Consider the following 23,986-nt stretch of genomic DNA (forward strand, 5'->3'; position numbering starts at 1 on the left):
TTGACAGATGCCCAAATAGACTCACACCAACGTTTATATCGACGGTCGATGATCAATTAGAGTATGGCTCATATATATATATATATATATATTGTCTGTATTTTTCCCTGGGTCGGTTCTCTGAGCGTCTCGCCGGCCTTTGAATCTGATCGTAGTCTTCAGTTATCATCGGCCTGCTCACGTTAGCGTTCCTTTATCTAGGTTCTTCTTTGCTACATCAAATATTGCACATATGTGTAACTTATCGGTTCGTCTCGTAATGGCATATATATATATATATTTAATGTATATATATGGCTGTTATGTACACATGATCATGTTCACACTGAATACAGGTCGACATACTGTAACGCGTGCGTTCGAGTTCATTGAAAATGATGATCTCAACGATTAAATTTATTCCCGCTGGATAAATGACGTCTATGTAAATTGTGATAATTATGTTTCAATGGCGACGCTAAGGTGCGGTTAAATTTCAACCGCCGACCAAAACGTAAAATGTATTACGTATCTATGTAATCAGTAAATGTCTGTATATGGATGTGTTTGTTGTTTCAGATGAGCCGTGTATGGTAGCTGCGAAATAGATATGTGCTGATCTCGTCATGTCGGAGTAATTAACAAGATCGTCTCAGAATCAACTTAGATATAATAGGGTTAATTTTATGAATGTTATTATCTGCCTGTTATTGTCCTGGCACCAATCATGTACACGGTACCAACTGTAAGCACAAGAGGTAGTAGATCTACGTAGCACCCTATAGTCTCTAGTCAATTAGGGAACTAAAGGCCAAGTAAAAACAGAACGCATTCGAGTTATTTGGTTGAATTTGCAGACAGTTTTTTTTTCTTTCTTTTTGTACATTAGGGGGTCTTTTGCGCATATGAGGTTGTACATTTTATAGGCGTTCTTGTATATTTGTTACCTTTGGAATAGATTACTTCGCCAGATCGTCGTTGAAAGCTTGTGCTGTTTTTTATGAAATTTTGCCCTTAGGCAAATGCATGAATTGGCTTACGATAATAGCTATTCATTAACTGGTGCATGCGAATATTTACAGCCATTGCGTTCTTTCTGTAATATTGAGCGGTATAATTTAGGCTTTTCACTTGGTATCGGAAACGGAGAAGGGGCAATACTGTTGAAGTAATTATTCCTGAACCACTGCAATATTCATCGAATCATATCGGAAAACTAGAATCCTTTAGTATTCGAGAAGTGATCCGCACAGGCAGCGTACCAGCTTATCTAATTAGCAGAAGCTTTCACAAATCCCTGAAGTTATACATACATTGGTATATATATATATATATGCTCACCAGAAATTATAATTTCCTATTTCTACCAGCTAATTATACTTACAAAGTTATTGTCAGTGGAATAAATTTCTAGCCAACGTTCTGCGGTAGGTGTTTAGGCTCCTTCCGACAGCCTTCGTGCGTTGGGTTGGGTTGAAAATGCCTTGAAATCTATGGTCGTTGTGCGGGGCACTCCGCGAGGTTTGGCGTAAAGTGGAGGTCCCATGCGTGGTGTGTGAGGACTCCCCTGTGGACTTGATCTTAACTGAGGGCTTTTCAACAGCTGGGAGCACGCACCTTTGGAGGGACTAGGTAACCCCGAGTGACCCAAGTTGGTTGCAATCGTTGACGGACCTATCAAATGACCTTGATTATGTACCTGTCCTGTAGTAAGACACCTTTGACGGCCCATTCGAGGTGTGCGAGGACTCCGTGGATTACCGAGTCCTACCATAGGACTAACCGGAACATGGCTATGTCCGTTTAAAGGCATCGCCGCGGCAACGTTTGTAGGACACGTCCCTCGTCGTAGTGGTGAACAAAGAGAACTTTGCATCAGACGGGGACTTTGATGAGGAGGTACCCGCGGTGCCTAAGAGAGAAACAAGAACCGCTTGTGTGAATGCAAAATTTCGATGCCTAATGTTCACGACCGATATGGTAGAAACATGCACGCTTCGTTCAAATTGGTGTTTTTTAATGATTATTAATAATGTTGTATTCGTACACTACGTATAAATAAACGGAGATAAAACATGTATCGGAGCCTATCATGCAGTGCATACACCCTGTAGCTGTGTCTTATATTAGTTCGCGTCCTTTTGAATATTACTCGAAATTTTATACGATGTGCTAAACGTTAGGTTTAGGTTCAACGCGTTCTGAACAGGGCATATGGTTCGGCCTCTGTCCCTGTAAGTTTCTTAAAGGTTCTGTAAAGTTTCTGTAAGAGCTCTTAAAGGCACATCAGACATGCATGAGTTCCATGTCAAGGTGTATAAGACTAGTCGTTACCGGTTGCTGTCTGGCGATTTGTGGACTCATCTGGAGGGGAGCATTTGAAGTGCTAGCTCTTCTTTGAGATGGTGGGCTATGAGTCAATGCTGGACTGACCCCTCGGACGGCCGCTCCCCCCAGACCACCAGCCTCTCCGCGTGACGGACGAGGGCTCCCCATCTGACACGGACCCCTGCTCAGATTCAATTCTGACCCGATGTTTTCCAATGTACGCATCAAAAGGAACTGCTTAAACTGTAGCAATTCACGATGTAGCAATAATTTTTCCTGTGAGAAAGGTTATTCAACAGCAATCTGATGGTTATTTTTTAGTTGTTGAATCAGCTAAGACGTTTAAGCCAACAATATCCAATGCGAACGGTACTAGTAATCAAATGATTAGTATATAATTTGTTTCACTAAACATAGAAGGCTTGCAAAGCCTCTCGATACGGGTACGCCTACAGATCGCCAATTAGCTAACTACTCACGGAGCTATTTATCAAAATAGACTAATATCACACAAAGAATTATCATGACGTACATTTCTGTACAAATTCCCAGGACGGTAATCAAATAAATATAAACCAAGTACTAGTAACCTAATCTATCTCTCGGGGGCTTACGTGTTTCTGTTTCATCACTTCTTCAAATGGTGCCCTAAACACCACTGATAATAATACATATACATACATACGTGAATCTATGTCAACAGTAAATATAATAAACACGAATTATATAAAGTCTTCTAGAAATTAACTAAATTATACTCTGTGTACAAAACGAAAAATACCGTTCGTAGAAAATCTTCTTAATTAGGTTCGTAGATTGCATTATCTGTTTCGGATATTGTATAAATGGAACACGGTCTGTAGCGTGAGTGAGCTGGTGAGCAAATAATATCGCTCACCTGTCTACTGATATGCTCCTCCGAACGAACATCGCGAATCTTAGCGCACAGGGCCTCCCGTTCATTACGTAGACGCTGCATTTTCTTAGCTAAAGAAAGCGAGCAGACGTCAACGCGATCAGGACCGAGGATGTTTCCTGCGCCCGATAGCCCACGCAGAGGGCTTCCACAAGCCTGTTTCACAGAAAAAAATAAATAGGTACAGCACACTTTGATTTGGCTACTCTGGCTCAGTCTGAGTCGGTTCCATATGGGACAATTGACACACAATCTTACATATACATACATACTATACTAAAATAGGCACTATAACAAAAAAGTAGAAAAATGTCCTTCGACACTTAGCTAGGATTCACATTTGTTGCTCTTAAGTGTTTTAAGATAATGCTATATGATAAAGTTTTTGCATTTGACATCTTAGGATTCTCATATAATAAAGCATTTATTTAGTATCCTGTTTGATAAAGCTAAGACTTTGTTCCTTTAGCAATGAAGAAAAAAAGAACCACTGGACAAATATTTTACTGTTTGTTTCTAGAGCTCGCACCTGATGCTGTTGAGAGGTTCCCCTTCGGCCTCTGACTGGTGTATGCGTCTGACTTTTTTCACGAGCAGATCGTAGTTGTCCTTTAGCCACAGATTGGCTCCCCTGAGCCTGTGTAGAATGACTTGAATTGGATTCTTCATCCAAAGATACCGGTGTCGTAAGCTGCGATTCAAACCCTGATTCGCCCTAAAAACAAACACAACGGTTAAGTAATAACAGAACTACTTGATACACGCATTATTGGAGGTCGCTCGCCGATAGGTTTTCAAATAGTTGGCTCCCTGTTGTTAATTCGAAACCATGAACTGTGATTAGAGTTATTATTTATAGCATCATGACACGGGTAAAATAAAAGGTAATAAATAAAGGTTTGTAGCCACATATTTTATGTTTACGTTTCAGAGTACTAACAGTTGCTGCCGGAATCATTTTGGGTCATCGGCCAAACAATATCACACCACCATGACCGTGTCACTTTTCATTCATCGGTTTTCGTACTGGTACGTATCGTTAAAGTGTGTGTGGCATCTACGTACCGAGAATACAGCCCACTAGATCTTGAAGTTATAAAATAAATACTGGAAGCTTGCCGTTTTGTTAACATTCTTTTCTATGTAGACAGCATTTAAACCTCAGAACAGCTATACGCAAGAAAGCTTTTTTTAGACACAAAAGTCATGATCAGCCCTTCAGTCTTCAGTAACGTGCACTCGCAATTTACCCTCCACTTTTTACCTACCTATTCTATCCATCGTATATGTAAAAACTACTGGTTTTTGCTCCTAACATGGTTTAATAGCTAGGACATGTCCCTTCCACTCCGTAAAGGACAAGTTTCTCTTAGCAGATTTAATGGGAGTAGTTTCGTATTTCTACTGCAACTTAACTTGGCGTTTCAACATATTCAGTATATTTTACCAAATAAAAATAGCAAACTTACGAAGAAAATCCTTACGACAAAAAAAACAGGCCCTGCTAACAGACAGAAAACCCAAACAGCACTAGCCTCCTTCAAACATCTATGATGTCAGGTAACTGAATATCCGGGGGCTATTGAAGTATCACATAAGACAGCAAAAGGCTTCTAAACCTCTAATATATAAATAAAAAAGGAATTTATAATAACATAAATGCTTCAAAGTACGCCAAAATGAAATCTTTCAAATTAAAATCTACAATAAGTGGTAAAGGCGAAAATTCACAAGGGTAGAGTACCGTACGACGAGGCGTAACCCTGGTACGCATTGGGCATCCATCCATTAGAAGGTGACCACCGACGCGATGATGACTCAAATTCAATTTGTTCGAACAGACGGGATCGATACCTACGATAGAGCGAAGACTAATGATACCTGACTGAACTGGCTAAGAAGGGACGCATCTTCACGTAACATTCTTCGCACGGTGATGACATCACTTCCGCCGCTCTCCGTTTGGTAGCCGTCCGAGTAGGCCTCATCCTAAACACGAACGTGAATGATACAGCAGCATGGTCATTGACTTGGCTCAGAAACACGAATTTTTCAGGCTCAGTTTTAGCCTAATTGAAGTTTTTGTTGTACCCATTGTAGTTTACACTGCATAAGTAAATATAAAGTATTGTGAAATGGTCCGTAAGGCAGCCATAATAAGGGGTCATATTCGAAATTTTGCGATTAATACCATATAATAGAGTTGGAGAATTGGAAGAATGCCAGTTATTATTTGTGCTGCAGTATCTTATATTACAGACGAACATAGTGCGTAGGGAACATAAATCGATGAAAGTTACCCATAAGTAATTTTTCAGTTAAGCAATGTTTACCCAATAAGAATTCTACATCATCTGTTCCAAAACGAATTTTGAGTGTGTTGTATAATAACACGTTTGTCTCCTTATCGGCTATTTCCTGAGTTAGCACCGCCTACCTATGTCTATGCCTACTTTACCCTATTCGGGTCAAAAAAAATCTGCGGGACATCAGCTAGTGAAGACGACAGGAAGTTCAGCGTCTGATCCCAAGCAAGGGATCATCTTATTGCAGTATATATTTATACAAGGACCTAGTCGAGTTCTATCAGTGAACACATTAGTGAGATGCATTACAGGAAACCTCCAGTACTTTCGTTAGGGCACTGTTCGTCTGCTATCATCGCTCGAGTAGCAAAGAAAGGAAAGGCTGTAAAAAATTTAAGAAGCTCTCCCCATCCACAAACTGGATCCGAAAGGGTCCCGGAGAATCGAAAGACATGTGCACGCTGACGACATGTAGAAAAAAAACTGAGACCGTCTGCTCCATAGCAGTGACAACAATAGCTCCTTTATTAACAAAGCGGACGACATACAACAGAACAGATATATCCAAAACAAATCAATCACAGTCAAAAGCAGTAACAATGAAGAGAAAATATTTGAATATAGTTAGTTTCTATAAGCTGCTTAGTTTTAATATACGCTAATAGATATCTTTGTTTTGGGGACATTGTGTGATATTTCAGTATCGATCACTGAACTAATAAAGAAATGCGAACCTTTACCATCCCCTGTAAAGGGGAACGGGTACTTAGCTTCATTTGTAATTATTCTATATTCATTCACAATAATTCATGCGTTTAATCCTTGGAATCATCAATATGTTTTATTACAAGGATCCCATGGTAAGGCAATTTATATGTGTGTGCAAAAAGTGTATCTGCAAAATGTGTGAATGCCTAAAAACGTATTCAGCACTAATGGCGGCAAGTGTGATTATTTGAGTTACTTGGAAAAATTGCTTACCTCAGATGACGTGAGCTCCGCGGGGTCAAGATTATAGCCGGGGCTGAAATAACTCTTTCTATGTGTACGTGCGCTCTCAGGTCGGCCAGACGCTCGGACGCTCCTCGATCCAACGGATGTCAGACGTGTTCCTGATGGGTACCTGCCACCCACGAAAAAGGCACAGCAGAGCCAAAATTTAAGGTCAAAATGGCTATAAATCAAGAGAGGAAATTTCTGCTACTACGCTCCATGCAGTGTGTAGGATGCAATTAACCTAAAGATAGCGCGGTATCGAAAAACATCGATAAACTACGAAAGGCACATTTGGCGATATGCATACGCGTATCGCAGCGTACCTAAATAGAGCCGGCCTGCAGTCACCGTTCGACGTTCCAGCTAGTCCAAGTAGTTGATCCTCGGTAAGAACGTTCTGATATAGAGCAAAGGCTGTTGCACCTATATGCGATCGGCCGCCAACGAGACCTGAGGTCCCGGAGTTGGAGCACGAAGCTGATGACGCTGAAGAACGTTTGGCTAAAGAAGCCGTCGAGGACCCAGATCCTGCGTAGTACCTGTAAGAAATTCAAATACAGTTAATTAAAAGTACTTCACTGTCTCAAAGGAACTCATCATCTAGTAACACTTACAATATAAGATACGGTATACTGTTAATACAATAGTTCTTATGACATGCGCTTATTACTGGCCTACTACCAGTGTTTCCTAGTAGTCGAGTTATGTTCAAAACCTACCAACGCATTTCAAAGGGATACTATAGCGTATCTTCATTACGTCCTTCTTTGATGGCATGTACGCAGGAGGAATGGTAAGCGAGAAACCGTTATTCTTTACATTGATCGTAATCGAACCTTCAAACGAAGGTCTACTCCACTTCCCTTCTATAACTTTGATATTTAACATCATCGGTTTTCAGTTAGTGTTCCAGGCTTGATAGCAGCGCACAGAAAAAGTTTGCCGCTGACCCTGGCAGTCTGTGACAGCATATTGTACACCTCCATCCTAATCTAAAAAAGGAATTTCTTCAGAGATCTTCTCAGCTACTGTGGGAAATATAGTTACGCGGTGTGCAATGTGTGTAGAACAAAAAAGAACGGCTGAAATTCACCTGATTACATACGGATACAGCCAGTCTCAGCGCATAACAAATCACAGGTCTGTGCTTAAACTAGGAAGATTAATATTTTAGTATATAATAAGTGAACGGTGATTTGCCAAATATTGTTCTGTTGGCTTTTAGGCTACCAATGTAACAGTTGCGCCAGATCAGTAAACAGAGAGAAAAGCGTGTACTTTTCACTGACCGTAAGTTCTTTTCAGGGCTGTCTTTTTTAAAAAAAGAGAATTTTATGTAAAATTATCTGCGATTCACTGGAAAAGCACCCCAACGAGATGAGACAGTATCGAACCTTCAAGCGTTATTCAAGCCTTTTCTTCAGGCTCACTTTGGTGGTGCCGGGTTGGCCTGCCATATGTGAACGGTATTCCTCTGTGAGGACACCAAGCTTCGGAACCCTCGCGTCCAGTGGCCTTGTCTTGCGCTGCCTTGGACAAAAATAGCCGCTTACAAAACGGAAGGAATGCATACGGACTAAAGTTGTACCGTGGCGAGACTTCAAGAGCCCATTGGAGTCGCCTTGGTCTCAACAATGCCAGCGTAGCTTTCGCTGCCTGCATACTTTTTCATTTTGCATGCTTAGCAGCAACGTCTTCCTTTACGGTCACTTAATTCAAATTAGTCGCTTGTGAATAGCAACGTGTTGTAAAGCGTGTGGATATTTATTTTATCGATCTTTCTGGGCAAGTTTGGGTAGATTTATCCTTGTCGCTACTTTGTTGCTTTTGATATACTTCGTTTCTCGCAGTGATAGGTCCCTTTCAATCAAGGACAATGACAGGACCGAATGTGTTGTGCAGCTATACTTCATAGGAACAAACTAACTAACCACCGTTCATCGAAAATGCCATAACGCCATAATTGGAATATCATCTGGCGTTCATTCAAAAACAGATCTTCCGAACCTGCAATAATACGAAATAGCTGTACTGAAAATGACAAAAATTATGAGGTGTATGATAAAGATCTAGCCGATTTCTCCTGTATAAAATGTTGAAACAAAAAATGATCGAATTTTTTACATCTAATCAGAAAGCAAATAAACTACCAAGCCATAGGGATAATCCCTTATTATTCTAAATTAATAACAGATACATACACACATCTGATATAGGCATTTAGGCAAAGGCAAAACGTCTTATCTTACTTCGAAATCGAAATCTTAGAAAGAATTATACTTTACGTAGATATTAGTGACGAAATCAATCAAAATGTAATATCGTATTGTTAAGGACAAAGAAAACGGAGTTTATTCTGACAGATAGATATATTTACCATATATCAGGTTCGATTCACTGTGTTAGTTGGGGCTTATGGTAGATCTAGCTACTTAGGAAGGTTATGGCGCATACACCTAAAGCAAACCTGTAGCAAACCTCGACACAGTTTTTTTCCAAGACTGGCCAGAAAGGGACTAAGGAAGCGTTTCTTCCGCAGTCCAGAAATTGCACCGCCCAGCAGGCTATCCTCACCAGCTTGTAAAAACTACTATCAGACGAGCCGTAGAGGCATCGTCCATTTCCAGAAATATGCTGACATAGCTGGCACAGTTGATCTTGTAGCCTTTTGTCTTCCGCAGGATAAAGACAAGAACGCTTTGGGCTTTTTGTAAAGCAACAGGGCACCTGAACCCGAAAGGAAGATGCAGGAGCTTTGAAGACTATCGGTCCTATCCTATGTGGCGGCCCATTTGTTAGATTTTGACGTGTGTGACTGTTTGGGTAGCTGAGAGCCAAGCGTAGTAGAATACCTGCAAACGCTTATAGAGGACTATGTGATAGATTTGGATCTTTTTGACTTATTCTTAAGAAAAAGTTAGGACCGGTTTCAGACATTTTTATTTTTTTAAAGTTGTGAGCATTTGGCCGAAGAGCTCACGTTGAAAGAGTCAACCTCCAAAGGTAGCTATAATTTTTTCAAGAGCTTGAGCAGATTCGCTCGAAAACATTTATAATGGTCCCATTCAATATTGAGCTCTGAAAGCACAACAACCGTTAAAGGAAATAGATGCACACCCAGCTTTTGTGATAGCTCTTGCTTATTGTGATGACTACCATTATTGAGATACAGCGCCTGGGTACCTTACCAAACAAAGTCATTTTATCTAATTTTTTGGTATGGTTGGAACCAGATTTCTACGCTTTTATTTACAGTATTAAATCGTGAAGTTCATTTTTGAGTTCTATATTGTTGAAGCTGACGCACCAAAGCGATTCACTATTAAAAAAACTGTTTTTCCTTAGAAATTGAGAACAATACGCTGTCAAGCACGAGTTATAGCAAGTGGGTCACGTCATTAAACTATAATTTGTTTTTTTCAAGAACTTTCTCATTCCATACACACGATATAAGCAACTACAGCGATTTGGTCTCCTCTCGGCTGTGGCTGGTGCTAGTGAACAAAGAACAGCGAAACCTACCAATTTTTTGTGGCAGCAGCAGTACGGGAACCGGGAAGAAGGCTAACCTCTAGGACGTTTGACATCTTAAAAAGGAAACAGCCTGGACCGGAAAGAAGTAGGGCCTTCTCCTGAGATGAATTCCTGCGACAGTTTTGCTCCACACTATTGCTCCAACTGCCTGAGCCGCCAGTCAACTTAAAACGATCTCACGAAAAAGTCTTTACACCGACATCCCCAGGATATGAAGACTTTCAATTAGTTTAATACACAACGACGAATCTTCTAACTGAGTGAAGAGTCTTTTCATACCCTATGTTTCCTCGATAACCTAAAGGTAAGTGCGACTTGTGAGCATCAGTGTCTTCACAGTAGCAAAACGTTTATTCAAAATGAGCTGCGATGTCAGCACATGAATATTGGATAGGCAACTTAACCTTCACTTCATTTAGTTAAGTTCACATCGAGTGTTACTAGGGAAAAGCTCGCTAATAAAAACAAGTTTGTTAGTTATGCTCAAGATAGAATTAAATTGGTTGCACAAATTGAATGACAAATAGAACCACTATAATTTTAGGAATATTGTTTTTGTTACCCAGAAAAACATTAGAAGTATTCAGAGCTTTCCATAACACTTTTCGATGACTCAAAATATTTATTTACATATAACGTAGAAAGTATTTAGCTAGCTAATGGAAGCATTTTAATAAACTCCCTGTAGACAAGGTCTAGATGTAGACAATAAGCAGTCTTGAGAACAAAGAGTTCAGAACAAAGCTTTTCCTGCGACCTGCTGAGGGTTCCAGCCACTCTGATTTTAGGTTAAGCGCTCCTTCCTCAAATAGGCCAGTTGTTTTCTCTGGGACAGTACCGCATTATGAAATATACTATTTATAAATGACGCCGATACGTTGATATAGGTTTCCGTATTTTTAACTCTGTAATCTATATTGGCAGCTTCTCCGTATTCTAACTGTAAGTCCTATGTTCGGTTACTATGTTTCGATATTTTTACACATTAAGGCCGATTATATTCCTACTTCTTAAAATCAAACTTCATTTTCGATCAAGGGTTACTGTTTAGACGATCTCGACGGTATTGAGTGGTACGTATAAGCGTGCATAGGTATCAGCTTAAGTATCATTTAAATAGGTAGAATCTTAATAAATCCTACCAATCATGAGCTACGGTATCAGGGGATCCGATGTGCGTAGTAATTTGTACATGTCCTCCTGCATGATCCTTGGATACGCCAAGAGCACTGCTCTGTCCGCTGCGGGCTGATGCTCCTGAACGATCGCTTGAGGTCGCCGTCCACGCACCAGAATCTGCCGACGCCGAAGAAGAGCAGCAGGGACTGCGGATGGGGGAGCCAAGTGAAGTCAATAACCAAGGGTTGGTCTTGATACGGCTTCGTTCACGTGCAGCCTGAACCTCCTAAAGATAACACAAAAATGGAGCTCAGTGTTATTTCGATCCATATCTATTTACATTTTATGTTACTTCTATACATTAGTTTTCTGATTCGAAATACTATGGATGAGTCTCTACTGAAACAGCTTACTTTTCACACTGGAGTTTTGTTTTACACAAACTTTAAAACAAACTTCAATCGTTTCACGAACCAACTTCGACTCTGTACGCATTATATCGAAATGAAGTAGTCGAACCCTTGCAACCGAAAAGGGAGTCAACTGGAAAAATTCGAAAATTTCTTTACTTCATCTTTATTTACAGGTTAGTTCTGTGGTCGTACAGCGGCACAAGTGCGATAGGTCGCTAATGATGTTTTGCGCATACCTGCCCTTCCGTAATAGACTTCCATCATGTGTGGTTACCATTATTGCCGTGGGCAATTCGTGTTCTTATTTGGGCTAATCGGCTAATGGGTTCAACCGATCAGAATATTTTGTAGCGGAAAACTTCTTGTCGACAAAACGGAACTTAAATACTGCGTGAAAGCAAAACGTTTTAGGGCGTCAACCCTCACATAGTTAATGTTTTCTGTTAATAGAAAGGTTCAATGCGGCAATATCTCTCGTTTTCTTACTGGAATTAATGTTAAATGCTTTACCGTATTTTCATTTACGAGAAAATTGCTCTGACCTAATAAATTGTAAGGCATTTCCACATAACCTCGTCAAATCAAAGGGAATATGGTTTCGCTTACTTAAACAAATAAACTTTTACAGCTCTAGTGGTAACGTACGACATTTTCATTTGCGTGCGTTCTTGCCCTCCTTCTCAAAAAGTCATCGAAGAGTTTGAAGTAGTACGAACCTTCACGTCAGTCCCCATCGGTCTACTTAATCGAATCTTCAGTCAACAAGCTTCAATTGAAACAGTTGAGCCGAGAAACGTACACAAGCCCACAGGCGATTTCGATAGAAATCATACAGGACTTTTGTTCTGAATCGACGAATGTGTCGTGAAGTTCTGCATTTTTTTTCCTCTTACGCATCATCATCAACCGCCAAGCGCTCGAACACGACGAAGCTGCCAGCGCACAGGAAAGGGGAGTCCACAGCTACATATTATACATGCGCCCCCTATATTGGTCCTACAAAAGCGGCGGTGAAAGGTAAATCGCTTCGGATCAACTTGACTTTGATCTGTAGCGCTTTATTTGGCCAGCCCGAAGCCCAATACACCTGACGGTACTGTTAGCAGATTACCTGTAAGTTTTGTCCTGCACCCTGATGGGCTTCTAACGCCGATAAACAGTAAAGGTAGACAGCCAAAACGCGTAGCACAGTAGGGAGGCCTGAAGCCACTAGCATGGACGTTTGCGGCTCCTATGCTGAGCGCTTTTGTTACAGTCGAAATAGTCCAGCAGGAGCGGATGAAGCGAAAACGAAAGACGAAATGCTGGTGATCCAATTGGTAAAATTTGCCAATCTAATTTCGTTCATTCGACCGCCACCATCGCCCAACCTGGGCGTCACCCAACTAGCCAATGAATGTTAGGCAGCACAGATCTAAAGTAGTCACTCGTTTGCTACTGCTGCATAGCTAGTTTAACGAGCTAAGGTGAAGTATCGCAAAAGAAGAGGAACGACCGAAAGCCTGCCGTAAGACCCAGAAGCAAGGTGCGGCGCGTATGGGTGACCCGAAGTAACAGATGAAGCCCAACACTGGCTTTGCAGTGCCAGCGGCATCGTTGTTTTAACTACAACCCATAAAGGTACTAGTTGATAGACCTGAAAAATACTAGTGGGTCACCAAGAAGGATGAAGCCATGGTAGCTAGTGTTTGTTGGAGCTATAGTGCATTGCAGAACCACTCCACAGAAAGGATGCGGTGCGTGACCGAAAAGGTCTAACGCAAGAGAACTAGTGGCCATCCAACTCTGACTGAGGGGACTAATCCCTAATCAATTAACAACGTTTCACGGGTTTGTTGATGAACGCAATGAAATCAAAAAAACATACTAGGAAACGAGCTATGCGAAAGTGTAGAAAATTAGGCCAAGCTCCGGTAAACTGTATTAATCAATGCGTCGACCTTAACCATCCTCTTTAGCTATATCACACCAGCCCCACCTACATGCATAGTATGCTAATTATATTTGCCTTCAATAACATTTTTATCGAAGGCGATCAGTCGGATGACTTCAGAAAAAACACCGGCAGTGGCAATCGTCTTTTTAAAAAAGACCTAAATTATTCTGAACGAGTCTTAAGGACTCGAACTAACAGTACATCTAATCTGACTTTTAGTGCATATTTAGTACGCTTACAATTTTCTTTATTCGCACAGGTTATACAGGGCGTGTCCTACCCTAGTGTGTGCCTATACGGTTATAGCAAAAGATGTGATCGGTTTAGATATGTATTTTTAGTTAGAGAAGTTCATCATTATTTAGGGTCTACTCACGGTGCTGCTCGACGAAGCTGCCGTAGAGTGTATATCTGCCCCTGTTATTATTTGCTGTTGCTGCTGTTGCTGCTGCTTCTGTCCTATATGCCGAATATGTTGAAGGGGTATACGATTGGCAATAGAGGGGGGAGCTGGAGGAGGTGGGGTGTCAGGTATTTCGGCATAGACACTTGCGCTGCCAGCTAATGAGTCCGAGTCAAGAACCTTCGAATGATTCGGCGGTAATTCGAATTTTTTGTCGAGATCTGTCGACTGGTGCAATCGCCGATGAAACGATTCCAGCCCTTGATCAACATATGGCAGGGAATCTCCATAATGCTCGCCTGCGTTAAGAATCTCTGAAGAGCCTCCAACGCTTGAGCCCTGTCGATAGTAGTTAGAAGCGGAGTGAAGCTCGTTAGCTATTTACAAATAACTATTTCGAGTTGTGTTGGTAGTGCTGTGGTTAAGCATTGCTTCGAATGGCTGACTCGCAGCTGAAGGCGAACTATGTCAACACCCGTTTCGAACCTCGAAGTTAGGCAGGCAAGTACTCTGCTGCCATCGCGCCATTATGAGCGACCAACTGGCTCTCCCTAACACTGTTTGGTTCAACGCGCATTAAAAGATTAACAGCTCTAGGGTGACTTGAGATAACCGCGTAATGGCCATAGGACATGTATCGGTTACGAGCCAGCTGTTCAAAGTTACTTAAAGTAGCGATAATAGTTCGTAATATTTTTAGACAATCGTTTTTTTTTTTTTTTGTTAAAAAGCAACAGATACTTCAAAATGTATATTCGAAAAGTGAATAGGCCTTCAGTAACCAGATGAATGCGTTTATTTTACCGTCATTTAAACAAATTCCACCTTCATAGTTTAGGATAAAAACACATTGTTTATATGAGTAGAAAAGATACAGATAGTAGAACTTACTTTGCAACACAATGATTCTGGAGTTTTGTTAAATAATTGTCGTCCTGTCTCAGCGCCTGTTCCTGACGGATTATACAGTGGACCAAGCAATGAGTCCACAGTCGATGACGTCTGCTCTCGTATGGTATTTGCAAGGTCACACTCCTGCAAAATAGGAGCAATAAAATGAGACATAACCTTTGTTGAATCTATATTCATCCCTGCTTCTACCTGACTGTTCCAAAAGGAGATAGATTATCACTGGAAAAGTAATGGTAACTATCATGTTCTCGTCAATCTCAACATAATTTTATAAAAAAAAATTAATGTTATGTCGTCTACTGTTTTTTTTAAACTAGACTAAAGTGAACAAATCTGACGCCATGAGGAACCTTTGTTGTGAAGTCATAAATATGTAGGACTGACATTAACCATCATTTAGCTCATATGGGAAAGGGAAAATTATCTTCAGCAAAACCAAAAGTTAAAATGATTCAATTGCAGTTATATTTCTTGTCAAGCGATAAGGTACTGTCTAGTTAGTTTTCATGAAAATACGCTAATTTTATATATGTATATATATTCACTATCAGGTACGACCTATATTAGGAAGAGCCTACTTTCCTCCTACTTTACATCTATCTGCTGGTTATCTTCAGGTCGCGTGCTGTTTTTGCATAATATATTTATCGACGGCTGCATACGATAATACTTTCGACCCACATAATATCGCCTATGCTACTAAGCCTTTGTTACATGGGAAGCCAAGTTAATTGTACAAAGCATACAATAGTTTGTACAATACAATAAGCTGTCGAATAGATTGTCATAAAATACTCCCATACTGACCTGCAATTTCAGAATCGAGCCTGATTCTACGCTAGCACTACGAGGCCCCTTTTGCTTGCTCCCCCTGGAGCCCCGTTGGCTGTTTTGGTTATCCTTATCTTTCTTGCGACCCACACGGATGTGTTGTTCGACCCAGCGCATCAGCTTCATAGTGATCAGTTTGATGCGGGCATTTGCCTAAGAATTATCCGTTTGCCCGTTATTTGTCTGCAATAAATATTTCAAGTCAAACATTTATGTCAGAGATCTATATTATGCTGCTACATCAATCGTTTTGCAGACACAAAGCTCAAATTATTCGAGACATAAAGTAAACTATACCTACTCTACTGTACTATAATGTAAACTAGCGTTTTTCAGAGTCTTGCATACATCCATGCGGGGCAGGCATTTCGTATGCTGGCACCAGGTTTGCAAGAACACACTATAAAAACTAATCAATGTGTTAGTTGTCTCATCTGCTTTCGTTAATTAAAAAGAAAGAAAAAGGAATGTAAATAAAAGACACACGCGGATTAAACGACTAACTCGCTGGACACTTTTTCATCCACTTACAAAATAAACTACTGTTTACTGTTGGGGGGGGGGGGGTATCAGTATCTGAGGTTCCTTTATCAAGTTCTACACTCGAATCTCCGCCTGCTTTCCCACTGGAAATTCTAGTCTCTTAGTATGCGGATAACGTTACAAAAACTTTTTTTTTTATTCTAGTAACAACTGTGCGCCGAAAATAAAACTGCAGAGCCTAACAAGGACATGAGCGTATGCTCCACGTTGGTTCATTGAAGCAAACGACTGAATGCACCTGTTGAATTTAATCGATATAATAAGTTGCCTAACTCTCAATATACGATCATTTAGACCATTTTAAAAAGACTTGATGCTACACAAGTGTACGTTATTCTTTTAATGGTTTGCTTGAATGTACCAAGTAGTAATCTTTCTTGCCAGGCGAGACCCGTTCAACATGTACAACTATATTGAGGACCCGAATCTCCTCGCAAACGGAACTCCCCGGCGCCCACCGCCAATTTTCCTGGCACCGCTAAACAACGAACGTATATATATATATATGTATACGTCCGCCAGGCGGTATCCGCGGACAAAGGCAAACTAGGGGAAATGGCATTCAAATTTTACCGTCATCGTCTACGACCCTTGTTAGCGGTAAATGCTCAGCATTCAAATGAGTCGTGAAAAAGGACGCGATAATTTATAAGCATGGCTTCATTCAGCCGTAGCCTAGCACTCGATGTTTTCCGTGCAATGGGAAAGAGTCTTCGCCGCCAGCGCACGGCTGACTTGAGCTTGGCCCGACGCTAGCGTTAAGCTTGAGAGGGCTTCAACACATTCTTTAAGGTTTGAATCTCAACAAACGAAGAACCCGTGACAAGGCGACAATTTGACTCGATTCCTTTTCATAGAAGCAGTGTCGACTGATTACTTAGGTTAAGTCGTATACAGGTAGGACACTTCAATAGCTAAAGGGTTTAATCGCCTAAAACTTCATTACCTAGCTTCGTATAGTGGGTTAATCTCGGATGAAGATACCCGATTGTTGTAGACCGGTTTTGTGGCCGTAAAATCCATTGTTTCTATCTAGCCAAAGAGTTTTTCTATTAGCCAAAGCAGATGGAGTTGCTCGTCTCCATATAAACGCACGGCAGCCATGTTCGTATAGCATCTGCTGGCCTACACAAATTCAGTTTGTTGCTACGGTAACCTTTTTTGTTTTACTGACTTATTAATTGATCGAATACAGAGCTCAGTTACAGACAAAATCAGTAAGCTTATGATTTGGGATAAAATCTGCCATTTTCGAGATATATATATATATATGTATATACTAAAGGTATGTATACACACTTTGAATAATTATAGTTTCAGTTTTTATATACACATAATTAATAGTGATATTATAAAAAAATCTACACAAACTGAATAACTTTTCATTCTGGCGCAGATGATTGAAGTGACTACTATTCCTATCGATAGACTTCTGATACCGATGGCATTAACGAGCCTCTCGTTCGGTGTGCGGTGTATTTTTGCAGCTTTTAAACCATATCAAAATATGCGCTTACATCATGATGATGGTTCCGTCCTTCCGCCCGTCCGGCTGATTCGATCGAGTCCTGCTAAATATCTGCTAAAGCTGATTTAAACTCAGACAACTGGGAACAGTCACTCTAATGTCGAACAATGGTGGTAAAGCTATTTTTTCACGTTTGAAATGTTGCGTTACCCTATAACTCCTTATATTTATAAGGAGTTATAGGGTAACGCGGGTACATACTATTTCTGTGTAGCATGTGCATATACAGCTGCTCGGCATTGGTGCATGTATGTAATAGAGTATGTAATTTGAACAAGCTACCCAAGGAACAATGTGTCTGATCACAGATTTTCATATAGCAAATTCCCTTCGGCCCGAGTCATTCTTACTCATAACATTTGCCATTGTTTAAGCGTAACTTCTTAATTAGGAGCGTATCAAAACGCGGCGGCCTTTCCACTCGTTGATGCTAAGCTTGCTACTGGATTGTCGTACAGAGCCCTAGAATATTTTGCTAGAACTTGCCAGTTCTGTTTTTTTGCTGGGCACGCTCGTCAATGTTCTAGTTTTCCGAAACGTTACCTAGGAACATCCTTATCAGTTCTACGCGTTTCAAGCCCCTCTTTTATCAGATTGGCTACAGATCGCCTAGGCAGGACTGTCTGTTAAAACCAGTGATATTGTCTTTTTATTTCTGCTACGCTTTCATACCTTCAGTAGCATGTAAAAATAACCGTTGTTCGATCAAATGTTATTCTTGGTCCACTCAGTAGTTCGACTTGATTACAGCGTGACAAGAAAGAAAAAAGCAAACATTCCGAAGCCCGCATGTACAAAAACGCTCTGACAAAATCTACAATCGATCGAGAGATACCATTATTATTGCCTGGGACACAATGGCTGATTCATCTATGAGTGATGATCCTTGGAGCTGTCTTCATTTAAAATCAATACATTATTACAGGCTGATTATTATTACTACCGACTATAAATGGCAAAGTCAATATTGTTACCAATAAAATACCAAACAACACCAAAAAAACAACTCAAATCATGGTTCCTCGTGAATCGTACATCTATCTCAACTACTCCATTGTGATAGTGTATATCGGCGCATAGCTTAAAGTTTTCTTAAATTTTATTCTAGCATTAAAACGGTGAATCGACGGAACCGTTAGCGTCATGGAATCGCTGCCCTTGCCTAGGACTAACCGAATCAAAGGCCGACTTCCTATAAAATTGCTCAGTTGTCCGATTCATTGTACTGTGGCAACGTTCGTGATTAGCTCTTGCGATAATTCTCAACGAAACACGATGCTGAATCTATACTGCTTGCGCAGCCATGTAGGACAAGTAAGAATTTCTTTCAAAGAATCTGGTTGTACCCATCAGTTGACAAATGTTTGTATTTGTCAGTTTTACGGGAGTACAATATGGACACATGCACGGCTTCGCCGAATCAACTGTGTCAGAAGTGTTTAGTGATGATTCGAACGGCGAGGCCTACTTGAAGAGAGAAAGGGTCTAAAACATTGCCATGCTTTCTTTGATATAAATAGATGTCGCCGTGTGCTAAGGTAGAGGTTGGACAATACGATCTAGCTATTCTGTTATTCTACTCAACGACGAGTTGGACAGATAAGAACGTGACGGCAAATGATTCGAGACGGAAGACGGGACTGTGCGAGCGACAGGTTTGCGTATGACAGATATATCAGTAATGTTAGTTAGAGAGATCGAGCTCAAATATTCCGTTACGGCACGTTACATATAGCGAATCTATATAGCAATACTATATATCACGTATACTTATTTGTAGAGCAAGGCAATTTCAATGTATTGACTTTTATCGAAATACTTGTACACTTATAAGTTCGTATCGTGCGCTAGCTTGACGTTTCGGTCGAACGTCGACAGCCGGTACACGAACGATATGCCATCGCTATTGGCGCGTCGGGCGATTTCCGTATGGGTACTTGTGGCTGAATGGTGTTATGAGTGTTAGTCCATGTTTAAGATTTAGCGCGACGACCGCCACAAACTGGCTCTCTGTCTGCTGTTTATTATCAGTTTTATTTGTCATTGGGTGAACAAGGGAGCGGCGGGCTACTCAACTTTCTTAAGGTCTATGCTTTACGCGCACGAAACTCAAGCGCCGGCAAGAATCGGCTAGCCGACCTCAACGCACATGACACCTTTGATCCTGTACAATGGTTATCTTCTCGGCTATCGTTTTTACCGAAACCTATGGACGACTTCCAGGAAACGTCTGCTGGCACATCGCCAGTAGGGCTATCTTTATAGCCTGACTTCGGCTGGAAGTAATATTTGTGTATTAGCATTTAGCTAGACGCCAGAGTGTTTGTACATAAACAAACATGGTGGACGTCTCGTTACTGTCTTGACCGCGCTTCCACTATACATGGAACGCAAATGACCAGTAAACAAACGTCTCGTTTCTTCTAGGTACGTATGCACCCGTCATGATAATCCTCTGATTACATAATGTTAGGACCGAGGCACCTAAGCAACAATAGGTGTGTTGTCCTCTTTAGTAACCAATGAATTAAGGCTGATAGGAAATTTCCCTTATTTCACCAAGGCAAAGATGTTGCCCTTATATATTCGAATCATAGTATAAACCGTCAGACAACCTTCACTGAAATGGAAATTCGTTCCTCTTCCTTCGTTTATTGGGCTGTAGCGGTATAAATATCCCCGAACTCTTCCAACAAATCCCATCTCAAAAAAACGTTAAGTAACAAATCACTGACCATACAGTGTCATACTTCTGGCTCTTCGCAGTTAATATTAACTTAGTGAATTCGTATAGTTCCAACCAATTTTCCTGCTTATTAGCTCGCTCTATCAAAGGATATGCGAATCTATATTTTATCATGTGTTGTATATTAAACTTTACGCCTTCCTGATAACGACAAGCAATGTAGCAGTAGCAGTTGTCTTCTTGTGTCATCATATATTATTCTGACAAACGACCGTGGCCTAGTACACAACTTCGGTAAAACAAAGATGGCCATCTGGTCCCAAGTGACGCCGACAAAAAACCAACCGACTATTACTTACGTGAGTCTATTTTTATTACAAACTCTCTACATTTAAGATTCTATTTAAATATAACACTAATCAGGTGGGCTACTTCGAATTTTTCATGGCACTTTCAGATTTTGGTCCCTTTTGAAATCGCATACAGCTCTACTTACGTCTGCAACGGTAGCATTCTTTTTTTAGATATTTTACTTGTCTATCGTCCGCGGATTTTTGTCGTAGACAGGAAAAGCACGGAATGCCCCCGAAAAAAGCTCTCATCTAAGAAAAAAAAAAAGCACTTTCTGTTGCAACACGATTGGCCCGCTTTTTTGTAGACTGTAAAATCAGTTCGCCGCCAGGAAATGATCATAGACTTTCCTGTGACCAAACAGCCTTGAAAAACGTTTTCGGGACACGTGGCTTCAGCAGGGTGGGTGGTCCAGCACGTAACTACTGAAGTAGGCGCGTGATTAAAAAATAAGGATCACTTCGGTTAACCGCTAATCTGCCAGCGGGGCAACGCGAAGCAAATGGCTCCCCAGATCATGTAACATTGTCTCGGCTTATTTTTATAGGTCGGTCTAAAAAGAAAGGTATACCACGGACGGTGGATGTATTTAAGTAATATACTCGGGCCACCAGCATAAAGATAGGGCCAGCTGTATAGGAAAACGTGATAAAGGAGCGAATAACTATCATGAAGTAAATCAAAGGAGCCCGCCTCATTAATATTGTATTTAGTAGAATTTCAAATGTATAAAATTTGTAATAGGGAAAGATTTATGTAAATACATCTAATTGGCACCATTTAAAATATGCTCCTGGCCTAAAGATGACCGGCTCTGAAGTCTTTTGCTAGAAGTAGTTTGCTATCTGGTTTCGCAGAAAAAATACCTAACTCTTCTGTCACTAATTGATTCATCTACAATACCATCTAAGTTGAGTCAACTGTGAACCGATGTTAGTATATAAAAGACGCTTATTACGTGAGGGCGGAAACAGCATCAGTTCTGCTGTTTTGCTGAGTACACGTACCAACGCTAGAGAATCGCCAGCTGAAGCCTGCCAGACCCAGAAAAGACGCTAGTCAAGATGACATCATCAATGTGATCATTTAGAGCGAGCAATATTTTCAGCACCATCAGGCACGCCTTGTTGGCGTCAGTATACTTTGTTTCCAAGCGAAGATACGGTAAGGAGACATTTCGTATTGGCTGATGCATTAATTAGAATGTATCTATCTGGGTTTATGGGATGATATCATTATATAAGCGCTCAGAGACCCATTGTCATTGTGCAGCTAAATAAGATCTAGTCACGGGGCTGATGAGAGCAGCTCGGAAGCGTGAAGGAAGAACGCCACTATGCTTTCAAGCCATTATCTTATTTGGCGACAAAATGTAGATATAGCGTTAGCTCAACGGCGCTAACACAAGGTGCCGCCAACGTATGGCGATGTCCACCAGATCTAATAGAACGATAAGCTTTTGTAAAAATGTTTGAACAGTTTGAAGAGATGAAGTCATCTCAACTGAAAGCATCAACTGGCGATTCGAGCCGTATACGTTTGTCAGTTATATTTTGTGTTACATAATAAATTGTTTTTTTCAGTGACAACTAAAAATATCGTCAGGGTCGCCTACAAGATAAGTGTCTATATACTAGAACGCTCAAAATAGCGGACAAAGTTTCCTAGTTGTTAACAGCCAGCAATCATATGACAATCATGACATAGTTCGCACCGGATAGAGGGGGGCTACTGAATAGGAAAAAAAAACGATTTTTACTTCGGACGCACCCCCCGAAGCGTACATAACACCTAATAAATTCAAAATACGTATGATCGTACTTTTAAGCTCAACCTACCACTATGCAATCGTGCTTGTTCGTAATCAATAGGCACAAGTTAAATGTTACTAAAAATTAATTTCAATGATTATTTACATAAATAAAGAGTTACAGAAATAGACTTCAGTAACAACAATCCTTTTGCGATTAAAACAGGGTTGTTGAAACGTTTTTTCAAGCTGAGTTAGCCGTACAATAAAAACATTACAGCCATTGCTATAATTTTTAATAATGAGCGACAGCAAAGCTTATATCGAAGCACAAAAGTTACTTGTTAGCGTGCAGATGTAAATGTGGACACTTTTAGCATCGCTCGCTTTAATTAATAAACGGTTGTTGATATGTTAGCGTAAGTTATATCGTTCTAGATGTACGAGATATTGAGGCACGGATACGACTACAGAGTAGTAACTGTAATTATCTCTTAATGAACGATATTTTCCAAAAAATAAATAATTGCTTATAGTTACATTTTTAATCACACAATCATATAACAGCAACCCTGGTACTATTATACATATTATGTACAGGAAAATTCTACTATTTAGTATATCTTTGATTAGCTACTGTTATTCAGTTAAGGTTTAGATCCGGCGTTTCTAAGTATCGGCGTCTCGATGCAGATGCTAGTCGCTAGACTCTGCCGACGAAACACGAGCAGCCAGATTCCAGTAAAAATGTCTCCACTTCAGGCTCTCCATCTGCATTGTACGATATGAGTTTCCGATACGAATAGGCCTGTCGACAATAGGCACGGAGGCCCTGATCCGTGTGAACATTTGAACAGTTGCCGTTTGCGCTCGTGCACACCTCAATAAATTCATATTGTACGAAATCGTTCGTGTTTAAAATAGCCTGAAATTTTAGGTCACTGGCCCTTTTAGCGGACGTCGGTTGAATAAGGCGAGTCCTGGATGTGCACGCTTCCCCACTTGGTGTATGGGCGACTTTGCGGGTGTGAATTCCGTCGTCTGGTTCCTCATCTTGAGCAGGTCTATAGGAGCGGCCCCCGAAGCGCGGAGGTCCTCTTCTGCGTTGGTTGAAGAGGCTGAGTTTGTGCATATTCCTCTGTATGATAGCAATCACCTGAGTATTGGCTAAATCTCCCTCACAATAGTAATCCGTACATTTCGTCTGACTTCCCGGCTGACGATACGAGGGGTCAGAATTTGCGCGATTTTCGATGCTTGACCCGAATCGAAATAAATGCGATTCACTGCTGTCAAAGCACGCGCACTCTGGCACTACGTAAAACACAACCCAATAAACGATGGCAACGTTGAATAAGCTTGAAATAGACCGATATCTAAATAACTGCATCTCGTAACTTATAGGTGAACCGCTGTCGTTCAAGCACCAATAGTCGTAGGAAGAAGACGTACCCG

The 23,986-nt window shown here is 40.8% G+C and overlaps 1 protein-coding gene across 4 annotated transcripts in view; it reads right to left on the minus strand.

Moving 5' to 3' along the window:
- Positions 1-816: 816 nt before the first annotated feature.
- The window catches only part of LOC111271819 (uncharacterized), a 34,553-nt gene continuing 11,383 nt past the window's right edge, over positions 817-23,986 (minus strand). For 3 of the 4 annotated variants that reach the window (XM_022852824.2, XM_022852822.2, XM_022852821.2), the window contains 11 exons: positions 15,650-15,856; positions 14,822-14,965; positions 13,904-14,269; positions 11,202-11,464; positions 6,849-7,064; positions 6,511-6,652; positions 5,105-5,212; positions 3,753-3,938; positions 3,206-3,379; positions 2,314-2,583; positions 817-1,891 (listed from right to left, as the gene is read on the minus strand). In XM_022852824.2, the coding sequence (XP_022708559.1) occupies positions 1,415-1,891; positions 2,314-2,583; positions 3,206-3,379; positions 3,753-3,938; positions 5,105-5,212; positions 6,511-6,652; positions 6,849-7,064; positions 11,202-11,464; positions 13,904-14,269; positions 14,822-14,965; positions 15,650-15,799 (2,496 nt within the window). In that variant the 5' untranslated portion in view covers positions 15,800-15,856 and the 3' untranslated portion in view covers positions 817-1,414. Of the gene's footprint in view, positions 1,892-2,313; positions 2,584-3,205; positions 3,380-3,752; positions 3,939-5,104; positions 5,213-6,510; positions 6,653-6,848; positions 7,065-11,201; positions 11,465-13,903; positions 14,270-14,821; positions 14,966-15,649; positions 15,857-17,733; positions 18,297-23,986 lie in introns of those variants that run through there. The other variant, XM_022852826.2, reaches the window with a different exon arrangement.

This window comes from Varroa jacobsoni, unplaced genomic scaffold (genome assembly GCF_002532875.2).
Source record: "Varroa jacobsoni isolate VJ856 unplaced genomic scaffold, vjacob_1.0 contig01062, whole genome shotgun sequence".
Taxonomy (NCBI): Eukaryota; Metazoa; Arthropoda; class Arachnida; order Mesostigmata; family Varroidae; genus Varroa; species Varroa jacobsoni.